Source organism: Lethenteron reissneri, chromosome 49 (genome assembly GCF_015708825.2).
Source record: "Lethenteron reissneri isolate LAM-NWPU_2019-01 chromosome 49, ASM1570882v1, whole genome shotgun sequence".
Classification (NCBI taxonomy): Eukaryota; Metazoa; Chordata; class Hyperoartia; order Petromyzontiformes; family Petromyzontidae; genus Lethenteron; species Lethenteron reissneri.
This window is the reverse complement of record NC_083827.1, coordinates 7,688,409-7,715,835: the sequence shown is the minus strand read 5'-3', so window position 1 is coordinate 7,715,835 and position 27,427 is coordinate 7,688,409. Positions and strand designations below refer to the sequence as shown.

General features: G+C 51.5%; 1 protein-coding gene across 2 annotated transcripts in view; it reads right to left on the bottom strand.

The window, feature by feature from the left end:
- The window catches only part of LOC133354929 (RNA-binding Raly-like protein), a 170,977-nt gene that overhangs the window by 81,859 nt on the left and 61,691 nt on the right, over positions 1 to 27,427 (bottom strand). Inside the window, exons 2-3 of one of the 2 annotated variants that reach the window (XM_061572126.1) lie at positions 18,444 to 18,716; positions 15,573 to 15,735 (exon numbers count right to left, since the gene is read on the bottom strand). In XM_061572126.1, the coding sequence (XP_061428110.1) occupies positions 15,573 to 15,735; positions 18,444 to 18,548 (268 nt within the window). In that variant the 5' untranslated portion in view covers positions 18,549 to 18,716. The remainder of the gene's footprint in view (positions 1 to 15,572; positions 15,736 to 18,443; positions 18,717 to 27,427) is intronic. The other variant, XM_061572127.1, reaches the window with a different exon arrangement.

The window sequence follows — 27,427 nt, the reverse complement described above, 5'->3', positions numbered from 1 at the left end:
TGGGTTGACTGACTGAGATGACCGGTAGATGCACCACCAGCTGTACCCCCTACCGTACCAATACGGAGTGACGGACATTTATCTCGGCATGAAAAGCAAAGATTCTCATTGCCAAGACTCCTGCGAGGAAGAGCACCCAACGCCTCCATCATGCGACCGACGTTGACTTCGCACGGAAAAATTGTCAAAAGAATTTGGCGCGTGCCAACTGAATCAAAGCGGACAAGATCTGACTGTGGGTGCGGTGGGTTCGGGGGGAAGGGGGGCGTCAAGGAGGGGAGCCGGGCCAGAAAAGAATTCTATCGATGGCTCTTTGATATTAAAAAAATATATATTTCTCTAGAGCATCGCTTCCCAACCTTTTCGAGTGTGCCAACCGCTTTTTCAAAAGCTTTTCACGGTTCACATTGCACGCTAGCCACAGTACTAGTGATTTGAAATCGCACATTTCCTTGGCGAGGATGTTATCATTATTACCACTCTATGAGGAAGCACTTTGAAATCTCGATTGAAAACGAATTTGTTTAGAACTGCGTTTTGTGTTTCGTTTGTTGTCCTTCCCCCGCACCTCCGATTCGCACGGTTGGCTACGTACGGTGCGAAAGAAGTTCAGCATACGTACATGTCAAGCTTAGGGTTCGTAGCTCGAGGAATGCCTGTATATTTGTTGTATTATCAGAATTTAAATAACCGTTATAGAGTAATAATAATAGGGGTTTTCAACTTTTTTCTGGCAACAAAACTGAAACCTTTTTACAAGGATTCATGTCTGCATTAACCACAATACTTGCAGTCAAAATGCAAAAAAAAACTCTGATAATATATGCATTGTCCTTGAAACTGATTGGTCCACACCAAGGGACGGCTTTCTTTTGAGCCTCGACCCAATTGGTGCTCGACCAGAGGACGCCAAAAGGCGTACAGCTCAAAGACAATGCACTATCAAGGCGTCCTCTGGTCGAGCACCAATAGGGTCGAGGCTCAAAAGAAAGCCGTCCTTTGGTGTGGATCAATCAGTTTCAAGGACAATGCATATATTATCAGAGTGTGTTTTTGTTTGCATTTTGAACTGCAAGTATTGTGGTTAATGCAGACATGAATCCTCGTTAAAAGGTTTCAGTTTTGTTGCCAGAAAAAAGGGGGAAACCCTATTATTATATTTTGGTACTGGCAAAGGAGGTCTAATGACGTTTTAGAGTACTTTCCCCCACCCCCTATCTCCTTTATTTTTCAACCGATTATGAAACACTTCAAACTTCGTACCATTGTTTCGTATTTAGATGCCCCCGTCAATGTGAGGCCCTAAGCTTGTAGTTTACTCAGCACTGGCCTAAATCCGGCACTGCTGCTGCTTCGTCACGTGACACCTTACTCCATTCTCCGGGAGGGCCGGGACGATGTTGATTGAGATTTGAAGCCCTGGATATTGGCACTATTTCTACGGGAAAAGATTAAACTTAACAAGTGAGAATATTGTTCAGCAAGGGTCGCAAATATTCTCGAGGTCATGGGAGCGAGACTTGGATGGCTTGGGCTTGTGTTGGGAAGAGGCATAAAGATGCAATTATAAGGGCTATGGGGCCGTCCATAAATGACGTCACGCGATTTTGGACAATTTTTGACCGCCACCCTCGTCACACGGCGTCACAAAAAGTCAGACCCCCCCCTCAAATACGACGTCACAAATAAAACATGCTTCAAATCGCTTTAAACTATTGTCATTGTCGTGTGTATTTAATGTGGCGCTGCAATCTAATGCGGTAGGAGAAAAATTTATTAAAACGTCTATTTAATTATGTAGAACGTGTTGTCTATATTTATTTAAAGTAGCGCATTTTGATGTGACGTCACATTTTTCAAACCCCCCTTCTCGTCACACATCGTCAGAAATGTCTGACCCCCCCCTCCCCCAGGTGCGTGACGTCATTTATGGACGGCCCCTATGGAGATTAGAGACCCACATAATCACAAACAAAGACGCAGACCCACCGTGCAGCCTTAACAGACTGTTGGGGCCAGTGATGTTAGTGTAGTGGTTATAACTACTCGCTGTTCGCAAGCTGTGAGAGAGCGGATCGTGAACAAGGTTTTCCCGCTCAATCAAACGCTCAGGGTCAAATGGGGTGAGGTAGGATCCAAACGCCAGATTGGGAAGGACCAATCAGAGGGTCCCACAAGGTGGCTGCCGGGGATTGGACAACCCGGCCACGGACAGGTATAAAAGCCAGAGCGCTGAGAGCTCTTGGCCAGTTCTGCTACACGAAGACCCAAGTCGGCCAAAGACATCTAGGACCCTTGACCAAGCCCTCCAGCCCTTGTCAGGGCTCGGGCTCAGAGTAACCAGTGGTCGGGGAGAGATCCCCTAGGTCCAGCCAGAGGACGCTGGGAGAGCAGGGAGATTAGATAGCCTGCAGGGTCCGGAGGCTGTGTCTCCTCAGGGTAACGGGTGAGGGGACCGTATACCCACCCCTTAGTGTGATAAGGACTGTGTAATACGACAATAAACAGTGTGTGCCATAAAGAAGTTTATAAGTCCGTCCTTTACAACACTACATTAGCAAGCTCCTATGAAGGCCGACACGGCACACGATGAGCTTTGTGGTCAGCGCCACGCCCGGCCGCCTTTGTCTCCCTGGTCGCGATGTTTACAGAGCGCAACAATCTTTCCGGGTTTGCATCTTAGCGTGCTCATCGATCCACTCTCGCTCCCCATCCGCACAAACACAGTCCGAGAGAGAGCGAGAGAGAGACACACACGCAAACTTGCGTACAGAGTGATAATGAAAACTGCCATAATTTCCGAGCCTCAACTCTAATCACACCTTTAAGAGCCCCATTTAAAATTAATCTATTAAGGCGATGTCATTTCCTAACCCAACTGCCGGTAGCACACTCAGAATAGCAATACATCTTGCGCTGCCCCTGGCTTCTCAGCAGCTCACAAGAACTCCGCCGTAATGCCTGCCATGAGAACACGGCACTGTATATACGACACGGAATCCTTGGGAAGACTTCGCTGCAAGTAAAACTGTGGCCCATGGACACAAGAAAGAAACCCAAATATGATTTTAACGCCATGTCATAAGGCCCCCTCGTGGATACGTTGTGTTTTTTTTAAGATTCCCAATTGAGTAAATGTAATTTCTCCCGCGATCCTTACGGGCATTTTTTTTTTTATTAAGACGGCGTTTACGATTCAACTCAATTTATTTGAGTTTCCTCCCCTTTTGGTTTCAAAGAAATACGACTTGCACCACCGAAAGTTTCATCTATAACCCCTCGCTTTTCCAACCGATCCGCCGAGTTCCATAGGCTCAGGGCCTCCTCCAGCTGGACTGGCCCTGGTTAGGCGCTGGCCCACCTCCGACACACAACCAAATTAACCAGAGACACACTTCACGGGGAGATGAAGAACACATGACGATGGTGGGAAGAGGTGACCAATGAATTTGGTTCGAGTGTATTTCTCTTCATCAAGGTGGGAAGTCAAGGAGACCAGGATAAGTGGTCACTTGTAAGAGTGAGTTAAATAAGTGATTTGGTGGGTGAGCAAATGAGTGGGTGAGTGAGATGGTGAGTGAGCGAATAATTAATGAGTGGATGAGTTGAGAGGGTGGGCGATTGAGTGGATGAGTGAGATAGTAATTGAGTGAATGAATGAGTGGGTGAGTGAGATGGTGGGTGAGTGGTTAACTGATTGAGTGAGATAATGAGTGAGTGAATGAGGTGGTGAGTGAGATGGTGGGTGAGTGGTTAACTGATTGAGTGATATAATGAGTGAGTGGATGAGGTGGTGAGTGAGATGGTGGGTGAGTGGTTAACTGATTGAGTGAGATAATGAGTGAGTGAATGAGGTGGTGAGTGAGATGGTGGGTGAGTGGTTAACTGATTGAGTGAGATAATGAGTGAGTGAATGAGGTGGTGAGTGAGATGGTGGGTGAGTGGTTACATGATTGAGTGAGATAATGAGTGAGTGAATGAGGTGGTGAGTGAGATGGTGGATGAGTGGTTAACTGATTGAGTGAGATAATGAGTGAGTGAATGAGGTGGTGAGTGAGATGGTGGGTGAGTGGTTAACTGATTGAGTGAGATAATGAGTGAGTGAATGAGGTGGTGAGTGAGATGGTGGGTGACTGGTTAACTGATTGAGTTGAGATAATGAGTGAGTGAATTAAAGTTTCAAGTTGATTTTGGTGTGACCAGGTGAAAACGCAAGAGACCAGGATAAGTCTCATTTGCATGAGTGACCGGGGTCAACCGAATGGCAATTGACGGATATTTACGGCAAGAGAAATAAAACAAGAATCAAAACTACCGTATAAATATATACCAAAATGAAATGCAATGGCCTATAAAACATGTTGGCTTGGTTGAATTACCTCGAAATTACGCATAGTACAACGAGGTGAGAGAAAATGTCACACAGTTAAGGGAAATTAATTGAACTATTAGGCAAACAGGCCAGGATGTGTATGAGATCCGTGCCAATGTAACCACGTGGAGTGGGTTTTATTTTATGATGCAAACGACAGAACAAAAACTAAACCAGAGGGACATTTCCCAGGACTGCTCCCTCTCAAAGAGTGGACGAGGCTGAGAAAAACCCAGATAAAAAACGGGAACTAATTTGTTAGCAACACTGCCCTAACAGGATTAACATACACTGCCCTAATAGGAACAACATTCACTGCCCTAATAGGATCAACATTCACTGCCCTAACAGGAACATTCACTGCCCTAACAGGATCAACATACACTGCCCTAAAAGGTTCAACATTCACTGCCCTAACAGGATCAACATTCACTGCCTTTCTTCACGCCGGAGGGAATTTTGATTGTCTTTAAAGCGTCCCCTGCAATTTATAGAATAAGTAACTTAAAGTAACTTACCCCATTATATATATTCTCACTGCTATGAAAAAGGGGGCTCTGCTCGAAACGTCATATTTTCGTTGCAGGCCATTGTTATTTACGTTGCGTGCAGAGGTCGCAACGGGTACCCGATACCCGGACCCTACCCGATACCCGGCTACCAGTACCCGGCCGGGTACGGGTACGGGTAGCCGTTTGCGACCTGGTGCGGCCGGGTACGGGTAAGGAATCAAAACCCGTTTGCGACCTCTGGTTGCATGTCTGCTAAACTTCTTTCGCTCCGTACATAGCCAACCGTGCTAATCGTTGGACGTGTTGATGTGTTTGTTCGTTGTGCTTATGCAGCGCTCCCAAGTAATTTTTTAAATTATAATTATGAGAAAGGAGGGGGAGAGAGAGAGGGATGAATGAAAACAAATAGGGACGTTTGGTAATGCCACCGTACGTAGCCAACCGATTAGCACGGTTGGCTACGTACGGTACAAACAAAGTCCAACATACACACGTAGCCCGGCTGCTGTGTGTGATCCTAATCGACAGGGCCGTGCGGGGCCCCGGGGAAAATCACGCCGCGTGGGGCCCCCCAAAGCGCGGGGCCCGGGGCAGTCGCCCCGATTCGCCTTACCCCTCGGGGACGGCTCTGCCAATCGAGTAACATGCAGATTATGTTTCAGCATTGGGATCCGTTTGCACTCTGTCCGCTTTATCATAGTGTATATATATACTGTATTAATACAGCAATGTCTATGTACTGCTTATACATCGTACTGTATCTGAGAATATAAACGCCAGGACGGAACGCTCCTGGTGCGGATGGCCACGAGGCGACATGAAGCGATGACAAATCAGCGCTGAAGCGCAGGCACCAGATGGATTGTTACAATCGCGGGATGAGTGAGGTGGTGGCGACGGCTCTCGGTGCAGTAAGACCCTTCACGCAGCAGTGGATTGAACACGACCGACAAGATGATGATGATAACAGCGGCAGCGGTGGTGGTGGTGTTGTTGGTGGTGGTGATGATGGTGGAGGTGATGATGATGGTGGAGGTGGTGATGATGGTGGAGGTGATGATGATGATGATGGTGGTGGTGGTGGTGATGATGGTGGTGGAGGTGATGATGGTGATGGTGGTGGTGGTGACGATGGTGGTGATGGTGGTGATGATGATGATGGTGGTGGTGATGTTGGTGGTGTTGACGGTGGTGTTGATGATCGTGATGATTTGTGTGGGTGATGATGCTTGTGGTGATGATGGTAATGACGGTGGAAAAGGTAGTGGTGGTGATGATGATGGTGATGATGGTAGTGGTGGCGATGCTGCTGCTGATAATGATGGTAAAATCGCAGGCGATAATACGCGCGCGTCTCTCCCGCCGGCTGTCACTGAAGGACACGGGGCATTGTGTTCCCACCGCACGAGTAAGCGAAAGCTCGAAACATTAATAACAATAATAAAAACAATATAATAACTTGAAATAACGTTGACACGTTCCTAATTGCGGTGCGCGAGGCTGTGAACCGAGCGCCAGCCCCTAAATAACGGGGTGGTGGGTGGTGGGGGGGGTGTTCTTTCTGGGACGCGCTGCTGAAGGGCAAAACATTACGGCAATTACATGAATTAATTACGCCGCCGCCTGGCAGAGCGACGGCGTGACCGAAGTGGTAACGAGATGGAGGTGGTGGTGGTGGTGGGGAGGCTGCTGAACCCCCCCCCTCCACCTTCACCCTCTTCTCTCTCTCACCGGGGCTACAACGCTTGTCATTTGGTGTGGAGTTGTTCATGGACCCGAGTTGGATATCGGGGCAGGCTGACACCAGCGCTTTCAGTTTCATTTATTTTCATTCATTTATTTTGGTACGGCCCTGTGAGCCATTCGGCTCTTGAATCGGGTGCAACCGCAACAAACACAAAACAAAAACATGAACAAAAAATATCTTAACGTGACTATGCGATTCATAATCAACGTTTTTGGGTTTAGATCGCGTTATTTATAAATGTGTCGTAACCCTCCACCACCCGACACGGCCAATCAGTAAAATTACCAGCGAAACGTCGTACTCCAATTTTAAATGTTGTGGTTTCACGCTTCAACACACCGATGGGCTAAAGCAGTGAACTATTTGTCTTTTGTCAACGTGACACTTTTTTTGCTGATTGGCCGTGTCGGGTGGTGGAGGGTTACGACACATTTATAAATAACGCGATCTAAACCCAAAAACGTTGATTATGAATAATATTGGTCGCGAAAAGCCTACGTGTTAAAGTGACTATGCGATGTTGATGATTCGCCGTTCCTGGGCCACCCCCCCCGCGCCCCTCCTGTCATCGGCCAAGCCACAATGACCGGAGTGGTGAAGTATGGTCGGACGACCCACGTGACTTACGCAGCCGCTGATAGGGGCCTGCGACCAGCAGTGGACTGATGGTTGTTGTTAATGGCCGGCCTCACACAGCCTCACAGTCAGGGACAGCGGGAAGGATTGTTGGATGAATTGTGAATGGATCGTGGATGTATTGTGAATGTATTGTGAATGTATTGTGAATGTATTGTGAATGAATTGTGAATGTATCGTTAATAGATTGTGAATGTATTGTGGATGAATTGTGAATGTATTGTGGATGTATCGTTAATGTATTGTGAATGTATTGTGAATGTATCGTTAATGTATTGTGAAGGTATTGTGAATGTATCGTTAATGTATTGTGAATGTATTGTGGATGTATTGTTGATAGATTGTGAATGGATCGTGGATGTATTGTGAATGTATCGTGGATGTATCGTTAATGTATTGTGAATGTATTGTGGATGTATGGTTAATAGATTGTGAATGGATCGTGGATGTATTGTGAATGTATTGTGAATGTATTGTGGATGTATTGTGAATGTATTGTGAATGTATGGTTAATAGATTGTGAATGGATCGTGAATGGATCGTGAATGTATCGTGGCTCCGTGCCCAGGAGGCTAACGAACGAATTCCGTGTCGTGCACGCGAGGAGCGGGGGGATTGATTGAGGATCTGGAATGCGGTGGCAGTGGCTTCATCGCCATCGTCACCATCGTCATCGTCACCATCGTCATCGTCACCATCATCGTCACCATCAACATCATCGTCGTCGTCTTCATCGTCGTCATCGGCGCTATCTCCGGCACACGGGCAGCGGGAGTTTAACAAAATCTGTACCGCGCCCTTGCATCCTCATCCGCCTATCGCATCCCCCCAAACCCTCTCAACGCTCCGAGGCAAAACGAGGCACCCTGCTCCCCTGGCGTTGCGGCTTCCGAGGACAACCTCATTGGAAAGGGACGTTGCCCACCCCCTTTCATCCTGGGTTGCCGCCTCCACTGTCTGGAACTCGACTTTGCCCCGTGGCCGTACGGGACGGGTCGACCGCAATTTCTACGGCGCAGGCTCAGGGCTTAAGGGTACACCGTGAGTCCTCTGCCCATCGCCGATCGTTTAAACAAAACGAAACTCATATTCTTAGGTTTTTCGGTAAAGTCACGTAGGTAAAAAATGTAAATTAATAAAAGTAAAATACCTATGTGACTTTACCGAAAAAACCTAAGAATATGAATCCTTGCAGTCACGAAAGCTTTAAATCTAAAACGAAACTCGTTGTTTCATCTTACCAGGTAAAGCCCCACTGAGCTATGTAGATATTTCTTTTTTCAGAAGCGACCTGAAAACAAATGAAAGCTCAACGAAGCGGCTTATCGCGTGGAAGTTTATAGCAGCAGCCGATGACTCTGACCGCGTGACGTTGATTCTAAAGGTGGAGGACCCAAAACAGAAATCCACGCGACCACGGGGCGAACACGCAAATTCCAAACATACAGCAGGCGTCAGGGTCGGGATCGAACCCACGACCTCCTGCCTACCCGGCGAGGTAGTTAACATCTCATAGCCACCGCCGCGCCTTTCCATCCACCCCAAGCGTATTATTGATGAGCACTAAAAATACAGGCGTTGTGTTCTTCCCAGCTTGCCCAATTATCCGTCCCATTACGTAGCGTTTTTCCCACGCGCGTGTCTCCTACTAGCGAGCGTCTCTGACTTGCGAGTGCGGGGACGCTCAATGCCAGAATTCATTCCCAAAGTCGCCACGTCCGAGTTGAGCCCCGCGCGTTCGTTCTGCGCGATTCCTTCGAACGTCGTGGCCGCAGAGCCGGCCCAGCCACTAAGCGACCCTTGCAATTACAAAGGGCCCCGTGGCCAGCAGAGGGCCCCCTAGAGTCACTGCTAGCTAGAGGGTGAAAACAATCATACATCAAAGGGGCCTCCAACCAAATTTTGCTTAGGGTCCCCAAAGGTCTAGGGCCGGTTCTGCGTGGCCGCTTTGCAGCAGGGCTGCTCCTAAATCGAGTCAGAACTTGACGCCGGAGTTTCGCTCGCGTGGGACAATCTTTACGGGAGTTGGGGCACGTCCCCACCTCTGACCCCGCCACAGACAGACATACGGACTGAGCTGCTGCTGCATCGATGATTTCAACGTTGGGGACATTAAACTGCAGACGACATCGAAGCACTCCACTGCAAGGTGAGCGGCGTGCTGAAACGTGTTGCGTATCTCAGTAAACGCGCAACGACGTTGGGCCGACGTTGGCATGCGGTTGGAACTGTTGTGCTGCCAACGTTGGCTCGACGTTGAGACAACGTAACTTTTTTTTTTACACTGGGAGAAGGTGGGGCACATCGCTCAGCGCTGTGCACAGCGCGGGGTAGGCTCAGTGACGAGTGCGAGGCGTCGTCAATACCCGTCGTCAGTTTGTCTTCATAGACGGACGTGACGTTAATGACGAGCGGTCCCCACGTGGAAGCTCCATGAATTCGCATCGTGATTGCAGATTGCGCGAACGCCGTTGGGCGCGCGAGCGATTGTTTAGGAGCGGCGACGCAGTGCCATCTGGTGGATGGGAGCGGGGTTGTGTGCATGTGTGTGTGATAAGAGTCTATGTGTGTGTTTGTGTGTGTCTGTGCACCTGCCTGGGTATTTTGTACCATCGGACACTCCACCCCCACAACTCCAAATTTGTGATAGGGCAGTTGTGGAGAGAGTGGAGAGTTCCCATACCTGGGCAGTGTGCTCATGACCGGCTCCGGTTTGAGAGCAGAGGTCTCACTCCGAATCAATCGAGAGGCATTGTCTTTTCATTGGTTACGTAACGCTGTGTAGAAGCTACCTGGTCTGTCGCTCCGCACGAAGCTTCGAGTCTTCTCGGCCACAGTCATTCCCTCCCTTCTCTACGCTTGCGAAACGTGGACCCCCCTAATGGAGCATCTTCGCCGGTTAGAAACATTTAGGCAGACCTGCCTACGATCCATCCTGGGTTTAACCTGCAGGCTGGATTGTGTGAGGAGCTCGCATATCCTTGAAAGATCTGGACAAAGTCCCTTCGGTGAGCTCCTCCGGCAGGCAAGGCTGCGTTGGCTGGGTCATGTAGCCCGCATGCCCAGCCACCGCATGCCTAAACAACTTTTGTTCGGCCGGATAGAGGGGGCTAAACGGGCGCGGCACGGGCTAGAGAAGATATGGAGTGATGTGGTACAGGAGGATGTGGAGCTGAGTGGACTTGCCGATGACTGGTATCAGCGGTGTCAAGATCGGCCTCTGTGGAGGAGGCTCGTGAAGGACGCTGCTACTGGGCAGTTGGAGGCAGTCGCACTCCAGCAACAACGGAGGGCAGAGGAGCGACGCTCACAACAACGAGCGAAGCGCTGGGTGGCTAAAGCACAGCAAGTTGGCATAGTAGGGGGCACAGGTGGGGCATCAGCCAGTCATCTCAGTCAGTCGACCCGTGGCACCTGGGTCTACCCTCTTAGCGCAGTGGTGCGCTAATTGCTGCGCCACCACTCTCCTGCACGTGTAACCATGAAGATCCGCGAGTGCGTAGGGTCCACATACAGCCACTGCTTGCGCAGTGTGATCCTCCAGAGGGGATAAGACATCCTCAGCGTGAGTGCCGCCACACATTTGAAACCACTGTGGTGTTTGACAGCGGCACGATGATGGGGGTTGTTTCCACTTTAAGTGTATTGTTGGGGGGGGGGGGGGGGGGTGCGCAACTACAGACCACCACGTGCCGCCCAGTGGGCTCGCGGGCCTTGCAATGAAGTCCACGGTCCTCTACAGCAGGGGCCCCCAACCCCCGGGCCGCGGACCGGGACCAGTCCCGTGGCCTGTTAGGAACCAGGCCGCACAGCAGCAGGAGGTGAGAGCGGTGAGTCCGCGCGTGGCCCGCCCCCATTCTTTTATTATTTACCACTTCCGTCCGCGCCTCTTTCCCGCACTGGGCAATTGTCTCAGCAGTCACAGTGTTGGTAAGCCCACAAGCCAAGGCCGTAATTATAATATATATTGGGGGGGACACATATTCAAAGATGCTCAAAATGCCCCCCCCCCAATATATTGCTATAAACAATACTGTTAAAACATAATAATTGCTATGCTATGTAAATGAAAACAACAATTTGCTAAACCTTGGTCACAATATCTGGACTTGTCTTCATATAACAATGCATAGATTTCTGTTCATATGATTGTGGTTATGGTTGTTCTTTATTAATCCCGAATCTCTGCCATTACATACAATGAAACAAGAAAAGGTAAAAATGAGAAAGCAGAGCAATGTAATACAATACACTATTAGAGATTATTGTAAAAAAATAATTAAAAGTCCATCCCATGTGTTGGTGAATTTTTTAATATTTTAGGCAGGAAATTCGTTTTAAAATGTAATTTTTTTTTCTGGGGATGGGGGACCCCTAGACCCCCTGGAAGATTTGGTCCGTCCCCCCAATGTTGACTTCATGGTTACAGCCTTGCCACAAGCTATCCCCTTGCCAAAATGAGTAAAAAACAAACGTCTCTGCAGAGCTTCTTTGAAAAGAGGGGAAAGACCCAATGATGACCCCCCCCCCCCGCTCCGTGAAAAAAATTGTCTTCCACGAAACCGGTCCCTGGTGCCAAAAAGGTTGGGGACCGCTGCTCTTGAGTTTGACGGTGGAAACTCCGCGCGGGGTTTGTCTGCGCGCCGACGCGGCACGGGCGCTAGAGGGCAGCGGTAGATCGTGCGCGCGCGTGGCGGTCGGGCCCAGGGTCCAACACAGAGGTCGCAATCGGGTACCCGATACCCGTACCCTACCCGATACCCGGCTACCCTGGTGCGGTCGGGTACGGGTAGGCCGTGAGTCACTGGTGAGTAACCGTTTGTCACTCATTTCCCAACGTCTTGTCTCTTCTCACAATTCAAGTTCCTAGAATCAACCCATCCGCGCCTGCAACATGGCTTCATCCCAGAGGTCGCAATCGGGTACCCGATACCCGTACCCTACCCGTACCCGACCGGGTACGGGTAGCCGGGTATCGGGTAGGGTACGGGTATCCCGATTGCGACCCTGGTGCGGCCGAGTACGGGTAAGGAATCAAAACCCGTTTGCGACCTCTGGTCCAACAACAACAACAACGCTGCCTGCGGTCGGTCATCGACACGGAACGCGCATCGCTGAAATCGTCGTCGTGATGGCCGTCGTGGTCGTCGTCGTCAACGTCGCGAACGGACGGTACCCTGAACCTCGGAAGTTCACAGTTTCCCGAACTCCACTCCACGCTATTGGTTGTTGCTGTTGTTGTTTTAGAATCATCAAGCGCAAGAACGGATTATTCCTGATCCTTGCGAATCTTGAAAGCTAAGCGGGGTTTAGCCTTGCTTGGCACTTGCATGGGAGACCACCTGGGAATTGCAGGCAGATGTTTGTAGTACGCCTGGGCTGCGTGGTGAGCAAACAGTGGTATTCTTGAATCTATCTGTACGGCGCTTCTGAGTTTTATCTGGGTTCTCCGGGTTTCGTCATGAAGTGAAGCCACAACTCCGATTGGTGGAATTCATGGTCCAACGTCCCAATGTAGCAGGAAGCTCGTGAGGACATTTATTTATACTCAGACTTTCCCGTCTAAGTAAATTGTATCATTGTTATTATCGTTAACCAGAGACGCGTGTGGTGTAAAACGAACAGCAACTGTGGTTAAATCTTAATTTGAAGCTTTCGTGACTGCAGGAATCCATACTCTTTGGTTATTTCGGTAAAGTCACTTAGTTATAAAACAAAATAAATCACGACGTTTCGGGCGCTGGTGTTGCGCCCGAAATGTCGTAATTTATTTTGTTTTATACCTACGCGACTTTACCGAAAGAACCAAAGAGTAACTGTGGTCATCATGCATTTATTTCATTTCTTGGGCTTGACGTTAATCAAATGACTGCTGTGACCAAATCCCAAGGATTGCATCAGTTCTGCTAAGCTAAGCAGGGGGTTCAGCCTGGATAGTGCTTTGGTTGGGCGACCAACATTCAATGTGACATAAGCAGGCTGACGACAGTGCACACGCACTCCGACTACTGCCACACTTCCTGCAGCGTCTAATCAAGACGAGCAACACCACTGCTGGGCCGGTTTAGACACTCGGTTCAGACACTCGGTTCAGACACTCGGTTTAGACACTCGGTTTAGACACTCGGTTCAGACACTCGGTTCAGACACTCGGTTTAGACACTCGGTTTAGACACTCGGTTCAGACACTCGGTTCAGACACTCGGTTCAGACACTCGGTTCAGACACTCGGTTTAGACACTCGGTTTAGACACTCGGTTCAGACACTCGGTTCAGACACTCGGTTCAGACACTCGGTTTAGACACTCGGTTCAGACACTCGGTTTAGACACTCGGTTTAGACACTCGGTTCAGACACTCGGTTCAGACACTCGGTTCAGACACTCGGTTAAGACACTCGGTTTAGACACTCGGTTCAGACACTCGGTTTAGACACTCGGTTCAGACACTCGGTTTAGACACTCGGTTTAGACACTCGGCCCTCTCATCAGCAGGCACACGTTGGCTGCGCGGCGGTTACGTTGTGGATTTCAGGTAAAGGTCCCCCGTGTAGCCCGAAGTGAACTTGGGGCAAGTGCCTGTGAGCGAGCGGCGTCTATGAAGGCCGGCATCAGACGGCGGTGCCGCGACATGAAATGCATTGCGATACTGTAGCTACCCAGCAGTGGTTAGATTGTGACCGATGGGCCAGTACATATTACAGTTCGCGCAAAATGATTTTTTATTTGAGAAAAAAAAAATACGCAACAACTCGCGGGACAGGCAGCCTCGCGATTTGCATAATTAGCGCGGGCGATCATTAATTACCGAGTCTGTCCACACCCCAAGCGCTTCCTGCCCCCCCCCCCACAGCCCCCCCAGCCCTCCAGCTCCCCCACCCCCCCCAGCCCCCCACTGCTCCTCCACTCTCCCCAGCCCCTCCCCTGCTCCACCAATCCCCCCCTGCTCCCCCAGCCCCCCTGCTCCCCCAGCTCCCCCACCCCCCCACTGCTCCCCCACTCCCCACAGCTCCCCCACCCTCCCCTGCTCCCCCAGCCCCCCACTGCTCCCCCACTCCCCCCAGCCCCCCCTCTGCTCCCCCACCCCCCCAGCTCCCCCACCCCCCCAGCTCCCCCACCCCCCCACTGCTTTCCCACTCCCCCCAGCCCCCCCTCTTCTGCTCCCCCAATCCCCCCTGCTCCCCCAGCCCCCCACTGCTCCCCCACTCCCCCAGCCCCCACCCGCTCCACCACCACCGCCGCCCCCCAGGGCCACGCAGCTGTTGTGCCGAGGAGGCTGCGAGTAGTGCGGTGGTGGTGGTGGTGAGTGCACGGAGCCTTGGTGGTGGTGGCGATGGTAGGGACGAGGTTAGGAGGAGGTGACGACGACAAATGGAGGTGGGACGAGGTGGGGCGAGATAGAGGGGCAGTAGGTGGCGTGAGGAGGTCACGAGGGGAGGCGGAGAGACGTGTGAGCCGATGAGCACGAAGAGGTGAGGGCGAGAGACAACGAGGAAGAGGGTCTTTATGTGATGATGAGATTGAGTTCATAGGTAAATGCAACGGAGGATGATGGAAGATGAGTGACGGAGTCTGCAGGAAACACGCACACAGTGCCCTACCCCTGGGCTACAGCTCCTCCACACAGCTCCACTACAGCATACCCCCCCACCTCCTTTGGGGGCCTTCGCTCGGTTGCCACCCCCGGGGCGAGAGGAGCGCACGGGGTGGTTGGCGGATGTTGGGGGGTGCGAGGGGGGGGGGGGCGTGAGGAGGGGGGAGGGGGTGCGAGGAGGGAGGGTGGGGGGGCGAGGAGGGAGGGGGGGAGAGGAGGGGGAGGCGAGGAGGGAGGGGGGCGAGGAGGGGGGGGCGAGGAGGGAGGGGGGCGAGGAGGGGGGGGGGCAAGGAGGGAGGGTGGGGGGGCGAGGAGGGAGGGGGGGAGAGGAGGGGGAGGCGAGGAGGGAGGGGGGGAGAGGAGGGGGAGGCGAGGAGGGAGGGGGGAGAGGAGGGGGAGGCGAGGAGGGAGGGGGGCGAGGAGGGGGGGGGGGGGGGCGAGGAGGGGGGGGGGGCAAGGAGGGGGGGGCAAGGGGGGGGGTGAGGAGGAAGGGGGGTGCGAGGAGGATGGAGGGGGGGGCGAGGAGGGAGGGTGGGGTGGGCGAGGAGGGTGGAGGGGGGGGCGAGGAGGGAGGGTGGGGTGGGCGAGGAGGGTGGAGGGGGGGGCGAGGAGAGCGGGAGGGATGGGTGGGGGGGGCGAGGAGGAAGGGAGGGTGGAGGGGGGGGCGAGGAGGGATGGATGGTGGGTGTGTTGGGCTGTGTGCGAGTCGTACCCAGGGTCTGGCCGGCGAGCACGCGGCCGTTGACGGCGGAGACGGCGAGGCGTGCGCTGCGCGCGTCCCCGTACTGCACGAACGCGTAGCCTCGGTGCAGCGACACCCCCAGCACGGGCCCGTACTCGGCGAACAGCGCCTCCACCTCCGAGCGCGACACCTGCTGCCGACGAACCGCCGGTGAACGTTGGATAAGCGACGTTCGGGACCGGACGTTCGACTCCATCATCATCACGCGTTGTTTTGCGTTCCGGGGGGGGGTCAGTGCTTTGGCCGCAGAGTTAGCCGCGGGTTTGATTTGGGGTTACGCCGCTGTGAGTTTGTTATTTGACGTTGGGGAGATTTGTGGTTTTGTGGCTAAAAAGTTTCGATTGGTCACGTGGCCGCGCTTGCGTCTGTGACGCTTTATGTTTGCCGCGTTCACGGTGGTGCTTTTATTGTTTCGGTTTAGATTTTCTCGTAATGTTGGTGACACATGGTATCTTAAGTTATATTCTTGGGTTTTTTCGGTAAAGTCACGTAGGTAAAAAAATTAATAAAAGTAAAATAAAAATAAAATAAAAATCACGACGTTTCGGAGGCAACACAAGCCTCCGTCTTCAGGTGGAACCGTCACAGCCACGATAGCTGTATCACCAAGTGAACTAAAAATAAAGTTATTCTTGAAAATAAAGCAGCGTGTTTATTAGTCGTCACGACTAAACCTACAATTTAGTCACGGTATTTTTTCCCCCTAGAAATTTTTGTTACATTTAAAAATAAATGAAGTGTATCGTATCTGCAAGTGTGTGTGTGTGTGGCCTCAAGGTGTACCTAGCCTGGCACAAACGCCGTGGTGACTTCATCTCCACACCGTGACTAATGGCGGATGTTATTATTGTTGTTGTTGTGTGGCGTCGTGTGTGTGGTTCCATGTCTGGAGAGCCCGACTTGTATAAAATAAACATTCCATGTAAAGTATTGTCTCTGCTTAATATCAATATACATTATAATAATAGACACCAGCCCACACCAAACCCAAATTTGGATCTGGCACTGTCTGCAAACTGAGATGGTTTATTTATCGTTTTGATTATTTTGTTGTTGTTGCCATCATCATCATCGCACTCACAACCACCTTTATAATCATAACCACCATCATCATCATCATCACCACCACCACCATTATAATCACCACCACCATCATAACCACCACCATTTTCATCATCATCATCATCATCGCCACCATCATCATCATTTTCATCGCCATAACCAACACCGCCGTCATCATAGACTTCATCATCATCACCATCTCTCATGTGCATCCAAACGTGTCCGAGGACAGTAACCGTTCATTTTGCCTGCTGATGGAAGATTGTGCCTCGCGTAAGTTGAAAACCGTACGCGTCGTGGCAACATCCTTCAAACCATTCCCGGAATTACCAAGGGGCTTCCACCTCGTGCAGCGATCGTCACCAGAGGTCGCAATCGGGTACCCGATACCCGTACCCTACCCGATACCCGGCTACCCGTACCCGGCCGGGTACGGATAAGGGTACCCGTTTTCGACCCTGATCGTCACCAGACGTCCGCTGCACGAGTCAATACCTCTTTACACAAGCGTTACGTGTCGCTTATTTAAATGTTGCTCCGAATGTATCCCAACAATTGTGCTATCGACATCATCTCAGAATGTTCATTCATACCGGGGGAATCCGATAAGTCGTAAAGCTCTTTTTTGTTTTTATTAACGGACGTCTTGCAGAGCAGTGCAGTGCACTTATTATTCACGCTGGGGAATGGCCCCACGCGGAATCGGTAGTCAACATTCTGGGGTCCGTTCTTCAAGAAGCTTCCAGGCCATCAAGAATAAAAGTGGCAGCACTTCCCCTTCTACTCCTCCCCTCCCCATCTGCTCTGCATATGGGAATAAGTGTCATTACATGACAGTCGAAAGCTAAAACATGTTTAAATTGTCGGAGCTGGAATTTAGCCAAATTAAGTTTGAAAGTCTAGAGAGTTTATGTTGGCCCAGCCAGCAATGTCTGGACAAAAACACTCTCTATAAATACAATAGAAATAAATAAATTGTGTTATATACATTTTTATGAAGACACTTTTTTCCATGCCTTTTTTGGTAAAGGGGGGGGGAGGTTCTACTCGCAACATTTTCGAACTAAATTTGGCTCAATTCCAGCAGCTCCGAAAATTAAATTACAAAAACCCATCACGGATTGGAAGCTGAACGCCCTGGATTCGAACCCAGGATCTCAGCCCGACCGGCTCGGCTCTCTGACCTCCGAGCCCCCGGGGTCACCAAACCGACCCCGCGTGGTAGTAGGTTTGTACCCTTTTAAACTGGTACAAAACTGACACCTTTATTCAAGGCATCATGATTGCAATAACCACAACACAAGTAGTCAAAAAAGCAAACAAAAAGAAGCAACTCTGATGATGATAATAATATGCACTGTCCTTGAAGTTGATTGGTCCACACCCGAGACGGCTTTCTTTAGAGCCTAGTCCCCATTGGTGTTGGACAAAGCAGCAGCACAACCACCACGGCGCTTCTGTGGCCGTCTGGAACGCTCTTCCTTCCGATATTAGGACGCTACTGGGAGCAATGCACTTTTAAATCTAAATTTTAAAATTCGCTTCACAACCGATTTTCGTGTTCACTTTGTTGGCCTTCCCCCGCACCTCCGATCAGCACGGCTGGCTACGTACGGTGCGAAAGAAGTCCAACACACCACGCGACATCTCTCAAGCGGAGGAGTTCTCGCTGCGGCTCCGCGTTCCCTGGATTTGAAACCCGGGCGTCAGCGCCTCGGCGGTCCCGGCCCCCTACCCTGCCCTACCCTGCCCGTCGCCTCGTCGCTGTAGGATACGCACCTCGGCCGTGTTGAGGTTCCCGATGAAGACGCGGGAGTTGACGGAGCGAGGGTCGCTGCGATTGGTCACGCTGCCCGCGTGAGCCTTGCTGGCGGCCGTCGCCATCGCTGCCCTCCCACCCGGTAGCCCTGACGCCCCGCTCGCTTGCCCACCAGGGTGCTGCCCTCCCGCCTGTACGACGCGGCCACCCCTCGCACTCTCCGCGCCGTGCTCTCTCTCCGCCCCCCCCCCACCACGTGGTGGGGGTGAACTCCGTCAGCAGCTACCCCACTGCTGGGGGATCACGAGAGGGGTGTGATGGAGAGATGTGACAGTGAGGATGTGATGGTGGTGCGAGTGTAATGGAGAGATGTGGTTAGAGGGATGTGATGGTGGTGGGAGTGTGATGGAGAGATGTGGTTAGAGAGATGTGATGGTGGTGGGAGTGTGATGGAGAGATGTGGTTAGAGGGATGTGATGGTGGTGGGAGTGTGATGGAGAGATGTGACAGTGGGGATGTGATGGTAGGTGGGAGTGTGATGGAGAGATGTGGTTAGAGGGATGTGATGGTGGGAGTGTGATGGAGAGATGTGGTTAGAGGGATGTGATGGTGGGAGTGTGATGGAGAGATGTGGTTAGAGGGATGTGATGGTGGGAGTTTGATGGAGAGATGTGGTTAGAGGGATGTGATGGTGGTGGGAGTGTGATGGAGAGATGTCGCTAGAGGGATGTGATGGTGGGAGTGTGATGGAGGGAGATAGGGAAGACAGAGTGGAGGGGAGACAGTGGGGGGAGCGAGGATAGGGGAGATGAGTGTTTGAGTGGAGGGGAGGCAGACAAGAACGAAACTCAGTCACAAAAACATCAGCGAAACACAATCAGCTAACGGAGAATATCCACAGTCAAGTTAAACAATTACATTCTTTGCAAGTGACCAATATTTGTTGGAATTAATTGGCCAACAACTCGTTTTTTTTTTTACAAAAAACTCAGCACCTGCAACAGTATTAAGTTGATTTCATGTTTTTACACGGATGGTGATGATGATGGTGGTGGCCCCGTTGAGCCGGTTGCCCGGCTATCTTACAAGGGAGATCCGTGGCCTCGCTGTGTCAGCACAGCAACAACAACAACAAAGACAAACACAGCGGCCGGAAAAAATAAACAAATATATAGCAGACAACGTTTCGGGCTCTGGCCATTACTTCGCAGCAGAGAGAGAGAGAGACGAGCGTTCGTGATAGAATCCGAATTTTTTTTTTTTACAATCCGATTCGCTATTTTTTAAATCCTTTATATTAAGTTCGCTTGCTTGCTTGCTTGCGTGCTTGCGTGCTTGCTTGCTTGCTTGCTTACGACCGTGCAAATCTTTCGGTCGTTTTTTAACCCACTTCCCGTGATCCAATCGAGCTGACATTTTGCACACAGACTCGTTGTGCGAGACAATTAATGTTCGTGAAATTTTTTTCCAAAATTTTACACTGTTTAGGGAAAACAAATTAAATATTTAATTACCAATTGCTTAATACTGGCAGACAATCATCTGACCCATAGGTGGCAGCCATCTCAAGCCAGAGGACGAGAGGACTCTAGCCGCCACGCATATAAAGGATTTATAGTGAAAAACTGGGTTTTTACGGGTTATACTTATTCGTATTTTGCCAGGTTAGGCCCACCGAGCTGCATAGATCTCTTTTCACAAAGCGAGCTGGCCACGATTGAGCGTCCAACGAAGTGGCTTATCGCGTAGACATGTATTGTAGCCAAACACTCTAAACGCGTGGTGATGTCGCCTCGAGATGTGGAGGGAGCAACCGGAGGACCCGGAGAATAATCCACGCGACCACGTAAAGAGAGAGACACGCAAACTACAAATATACAGCAGCAGGCGTCAGTGGTCGGGATCGAACCCACGACCTCCTATATACCAGGCGAGGTAGTTTACATCTCCTAGCCACTACGATGATGATGATGAGAGAGAGAGACACCGAACACTACAAATATACAGCAGGCGTCAGAGTCGGGACCGAACCCACGACCTCCTGCATCCCGTGCGAGGGAGTTCACATAAACGTGACTAAATATGACGAAACGACACTCCGTAATATTTTTCATTATTCGAGCTTTGAGTCAAAATAATTTCTGACAGTATATGTTCAAAAGCTAACACTACCCCCCACGCCGCTGCCCTTGCCCCCACCGCATAACCATATCTCACGCTGTCCTCAAAATAACCTCCCGGTGTCATTCTTCTAACGCCGACCAACGCCTGCTCAACGATGTTAGGTCCCTTTAAAGCTTTCGTGACTGCAGGGATTCATCTTCTTGGTTCTTTCGGTAAAGTCACGTAGAAGGGAAATAATAAAATAATAAAAATAAAACATAATAAAATTATTAAATTTCGATTTAAAGCTTTCGTGACTGCAGGGATTCATCTTCTTGGTTCGTTCGGTAAAGTCACGTAGAAGGGAAATAATAAAATAATAAGAAATAAGAAATGATAAAATAATTAACTTTCGATTTAAAGCTTTCGTGACTGCAGGGATTCATCTTCTTGGTTCTTTCGGTAAAGTCACGTAGAAGGGAAGTAATAAAATTATAAAAATAAAACATTTCTTCATCTGAGGACGGCTGCTTGCGTTGTGGCCGAAACGTCGTGAGAATTATTTTATTATGTTTTATTTTATTATTTTATTATTTCCCTTCTACGTGACTTTACCGAAAGAACCAAGAAGATGTTAGGTCCATCACGCACCTCCTCCTACACCACCACCATCACCGCCGCCAAAGACAAAGACTCCCCGTATATCCTTTAACAGACTGTTAGGGCAAGTGCTGTTTTGCGAGCACCTATGCAGGTACTTGGGGGCCGTCCATAAATGACGTCACGCGATTTTGGACGATTTTTACCCCCCCCCCCCCTTCGTCACACGACGTCATAAAAAGTCAGACCCTCCCCCTCAAATATGACGTCACAAAACTCTGCCCCCCCCCCCCCAAAAATATATAAAACATGCTTCAAATCGTTTAAAACTATTGTCATTGTAGTGCGTATTTAATGTGCCGCTGCACTCTGATGTTGTAAGAGTAAACATTACAAAGTCTATTTAATTAAGTAGAACGTGTTGTTTTTATTTATTTAAAGTTGCGCATTTTGATGTGACGTCACATTTCTCACTCCCCCCCCCCTCGTCACACATCGTCACAAATGTCTGACCCCCCACCCCCCTAGGTGCGTGACGTCATTTATGGACGCCCCCTTGGCTCAAAAGTCTATTAAGGATATGCGGAGGATCTTTGTCTTGTGTGTGTTGGCACCGCGGGCGTGGTGCTGTTGACCACCCATCCGCTCATGTGCCGTGCCGGCCTTGATGGGTTCTACTCGCTAACAGCATGTGTCCCATAAAGTATGTTAAAGCTATACGGGGGACTTTCTGGAGGCAAGTGCAGTGAGCGAGTACTACATATGAAGGCCGCCACGGCACACGAGGGGGTGGGTTGTCAACATCACGCTCGGCCGTCTTTGTCTTCCCAGTGGCGATGTTTACACTCCACACTGGGGACTCATTTGAGGCTGAGTCGACCGATAGGAGGCCCTGGACCGGTTCAAATAATCAAATAATCGTCCCCGGTAATGTTGGGCGTGATCGGGAGTCGAACTTGAGTGGCCGGGTTCTCAGCACTGCGCGATAATTAAAACTACGAACTAAACTTTTTTTATTTTACCAGGTAAGGCCCACTGGCCTATATATATCTTTTTTTTATGCGACATGGCCACAAATGATAGCTAAACAAAGTGGCTTACCACGTGGAAGTGCATAGCAACCAAATACTATAAACGCACGTTGATTCTAAATGTGGAGGGGAAAGTCAGAGGACCCCCAGAAAAATCGCAAACTCCAAATAAACAGGCGTCAGGGGTCGGGCTCGAACCCACGACCTCTTGCGTACCAGGCGAGGTAGTTAACATCTTGTCACCGTGGCGGTCCCCACCACCTCCACCACCCCCACCACCCCCACAACCCCCACCCCCGTCACTACCCCCACCCCCCACAACCCCCACCCCCCACAACCCCCACCACCCCCACCACCCCTGCCAGCCCCGTCGCTACCCCGACCCCCCCACAACCCCCACCCCCAACAACCCCCACCCCTACCACCCCCACAACCCCCACCATCCCCACAACCCCCACCCCCACCACCCCCACCCCCGTCACTACCCCGACCCCCCCCACAACCCCCACCACCACCACCCCCACAACCCCCACCCCTACCACCCCCACAACCCCCACCACCCCTGCCACCCCCGTCACTACCCCGACCCCCCCCACAACCCCCACCACCACCACCCCCACAACCCCCACCCCCACCACCCCCACCACCCCACCACCCCTGCCACCCCCGTCACTACCCCGACCCCCCCCACAACCCCCACCCCCACCACCCCCACAACCCCCACCCCTACCACCCCCACAACCCCCACCACCCCCACTGCCACCATCACCCCCACAACCCCCACCCCCATCACCCCCACAACTCCCACCCCTACCACCCCCACAACCCCCACCCCCACCACCCCTATCACCCCCACAACCCCCACCCCTACCACCCCACAACCCCCACCCCCACAACCCCCACCCCACCACCCCACCCCACAACCCCACCCCCACAACCCCACCCCTATCACCCCACAACCCCCACCACCCCTGCCACCCCCGTCACTACCCCGACCCCCCCCACAACCCCCACCACCACCACCCCCACAACCCCCACCCCCACCACCCTGCCACCCCCGTCACTACCCCGACCCCCCCCACAACCCCCACCCCCACCACCCCCACAACCCCCACCCCTACCACCCCCACAACCCCCACCACCCCCCACTGCCACCATCACCCCCACAACCCCCACCCCCATCACCCCCACAACTCCCACCCCTACCACCCCCACAACCCCAACCCCCACAACCCCAACCCCCACAACCCCCACCCCCACAACCCCCACCCCCACCACCCCCACAACCCCCACCCCCACAACCCCCACCCCCACCACCCCCACCCCCACAACCCCCACCCCCCACAACCCCCACCCCCACCACCCCTACCGCCCCCACTGCCCCCACCCCACCACCCCCACCACCCCCACAACCCCCACCACCCCCACAACCCCCACCCCTACCACCCCCACAACCCCCACCCCTACCACCCCCACAACCCCCACCCCCATCACCCCCACCACCCCCACAACCCCCACCCCCACTGCCACCATCACCATCACGCGCCAGCGCCGGGCCGAGGGCGCCACTTAGCATGGGACAGCGCGGCGCGAGATGAGAGCGCGCATGGTGGCGCGTGACGAGGATGGTGGCATCGAAGCGCCGCGCGCTCGCGGCCAACGGAGTGTGGAGGGGGGCGGGGCGGTGGCGAGCGGGGGGGGGTGATGCGTTTTGGGGAGCGGTGGCGCAGCGGTTAGCGCGCCGCGCTACGAAACGAGACGAGCAGATTCTTAGGTTTTTTTCGGTAAAGTCACGTAGGTCAAACATTTTAATTAATAAAAGTAAAATAAAAATAAAAATCACGACGTTTCGGAGGCAACACAAGCTTTCGTCTTCAGGTGGAACAGTCACAGCACGATAGCTGTATCAAGTGAGGGAGACGAGCAGAGTTCGCGATTTCCTTCTCATGGCAAAAAAACAAAAAAACATCAACATCGTTGACGGTTATCTGAACCGGTGAGTGGCCGACAGCGGTAGGGTCCTGGCAGTGAGGCAAAGGGCCCGATCGTTGATAACGAGACCCCCCCCCCCACACACACACTCCCCCATTGTCTGCACATCGCGTGACGCGTAATCGGGGTCGGATTTAAAGTTGTTGTGGTCCGCGAGGCACTTCTGTTTGACAGGCCTTTGAGTGGTAACTTCATTGATGGCGCTTGTCTCGCCGTGCGCCACGCTCGATTGAGAATGAGATTGTGAGAGGGATCAAAAACACCACTTGGAGATGTTGGTGCTCATTTTTGCAATGAACAAAAATCTCTCAAAGTTTCATCTGCGGTGTTAATTTCTCTCATTCTAGATTTGAAGCTTTCGTGACTGCAAGGATTCATACTTAGGTTTTTTCGGTAAAGTCACGTAGGTAAAAATAAATAATAAAAATAAAAATAATTTCTTTTTACCTACGTGACTTTACCGAAAAAACCTAGGAGTATTAATTTATCTCACCTTACGAAACAAAAAAAAACGAATGACATGACTCTGCCTCTTTGTATATACACTGTGTCTACCATTGCTATGTAAATATATTTATTCGAGAAGATATCTTGGTAAAAAAAATTGTAGCATGCAAATAAAAACTAGAAACACGGTCAAAGTTTTTGTTTTCGTAGGGCCCTTTTAGTTTTCGTAGGTCCCAGCCACGGTGCCAACTGCATGAAAGCACGGAGAGATGCCGTGCGTGGAATTACACCGAGACAATGACATCGAGACACATACACACACCGACAAAATACAACTTGAATTAATACTAATAATACACTAGGAACTTAAAACTCATAATCAACGTTTTTGGGTTTAGATCGCGTTATTTATAAATGTGTCGTAACCCTCCACCACCCGACACGGCCAATCAATGTGTTACGACAAATTTATAACACATTTATAAATAACGCGATCTAAACCCAAAAACGTTGATTATGAATAATATTGGTCGCGAAAGCCTACGCGTTAAACTTAAAACTGTACGTTTTAATTTTTAAATGAACGCTTACTGTTGCGGATGATTTGAAGGCATGGCGATTACATGGCGTAATAATTCTCGTAATTGTTACGATATTAAATAAAAAATGTACTTCGCTATAACTGGCACCATTCAGGGTAGGAGCGTTATGGGTTGTAAAAGTTACGATTCGAAGTGTTGAAGCAGGCTTACGCTGAGCTTTTCAGAGGAGAACGCTTAGGTGACATTTACCCACATCACTGGAATCGCACTTGGGCATAAATCAATGCCATATATAGTAAAAAATAAATACACGAACAAAAATTATTATCGAGTTATAGGAAAGCCATATTGCGATAATCGTCTCATCGCGATATATCGTGACGCATAACATCGCGGCGAGCCTCCTTGTTGGCCAGCGCTCATGACTCGATCGCCTTTGGGTTTGTTGACTGGACATGTGTGAAAAAGAGCTTTATTGCTCATCGGATTCCTCCAGTACGAGTAATGATGCTCATTGTTGTGTCCCTCTCGTGAAGCTGTGCTCGGGGTGGTGGGGGTGGGGGGCACGCAGAGCGACTCTCTGTCGTGGTCACATCGCCTCCACTCGTTCAGTTGGCACGCGGCCACCGTCACCATCGACAACACCGCCAACCACCGCCACAACCATCACCACCAACATCCCAACCACCGCCACAACCATCACCACCAACATCACCAACCACCGCCACAACCATCACCACCAACATCACCAACCACCGCCACAACTATCACCACCAACATCCCAACCACCGCCACAACCATCACCACCAACATCACCAACCACCGCTACAACCATCGCCACCAATACCCCAACCACCGCTACAACCATCACCACCAATACCCCAACAACCGCCACAACCATCACCACCAATACCCCAACAACCGCCACCATCACACCAATCACCACCAACATCCCCCAATCCCAACCACCGCCACAACCATCACCACCAACATCACCAACCACCGCCACAACCATCAGCACCAACATCACCAACTACCGCCACAACCATCACCACCAATACCCCCAACCAACCCCACAACCATCACCACCAATACCCCAACCACCGCCACAACCATCACCACCAACATCACCAACCACCGCCACAACCATCACCACCAACATCACCAACTACCGTCACAACCATCAGCACCAACATCACCAACCACCGCCACAACCATCAGCACCAACATCACCAACCACCGCTACAACCATCACCACCAATATCCCGACCACCACCACAACCATCACCACCAACATCACCAACCACCACCACAACCATCACCACCAACACCCCAACCACCGCCACAACCATCACCACCAACATCACCAACCACCGCCACAACCATCACCACCAATACCCCAACCACCGCCACAACCATCACCACCAACATCACCAACCACCGCCACAACCATCACCACCAACATCACCAACCACCGCCACAACCATCACCACTAACACCCCAACCACCGCCACAACCATCACCACCAAAACCCCAACCACCACCACAACCACCACCACTAACTACCGCCACCACCACCGCTAGTAAAACCGCTGCCACTGATACCACAACCACCGCCACCACCACCTCAACCACCACCAATACTACCACCACCACCGCCGGCAAAACCGCAACCTCCGCTACTACCACCACAACCACCGCCACAACCACCCCAACCACCACCCCAATCACCACAACCACCGCCACAACCACCCCAACCACCACCCCAATCACCACAACCACCGCCACCACCCCAACCACCACCCCACCGGGGGGGGGGGGGTGCACAAACACCGCGGAGCTGGGGGCGCATAAATCACGAGCGCTCTCCCCCATAAAATATTCCCGAAATCGCCGTCGCTCGCCTCGCACCTCCGGCCTCCCCCCTCCACCCCCAATCCTCTCTCCGAGTGGCAAGCGGCACAGCGGGAGCGAGAGTGGAGGGGGAGAGAGTGCACAAATGTAGTTTAACGGCACGAGGGTGGATTTATGCGGGGACCTTTCTGCATTTCGCCGTAAATCAGCAGTCCCCCCTCTCGAGCCGATGACCGTTTGCGATTAAATATTCTGCCCCCTCCCTATCCTCCCCCAGCTCACAGGTCAAGAGCCATTAGATGTCCCTTTCGCTATGCTCTCTCGCTCTCTCTCCACTCCCTCGGGGCTTCGAGCCTCACCGCCCTTTATACCCCCCCCCCCCTTCACTTCTTCCCTACCCCCAACCTTTTCCCTTGCGTGCAAAGAAGCCTTCGT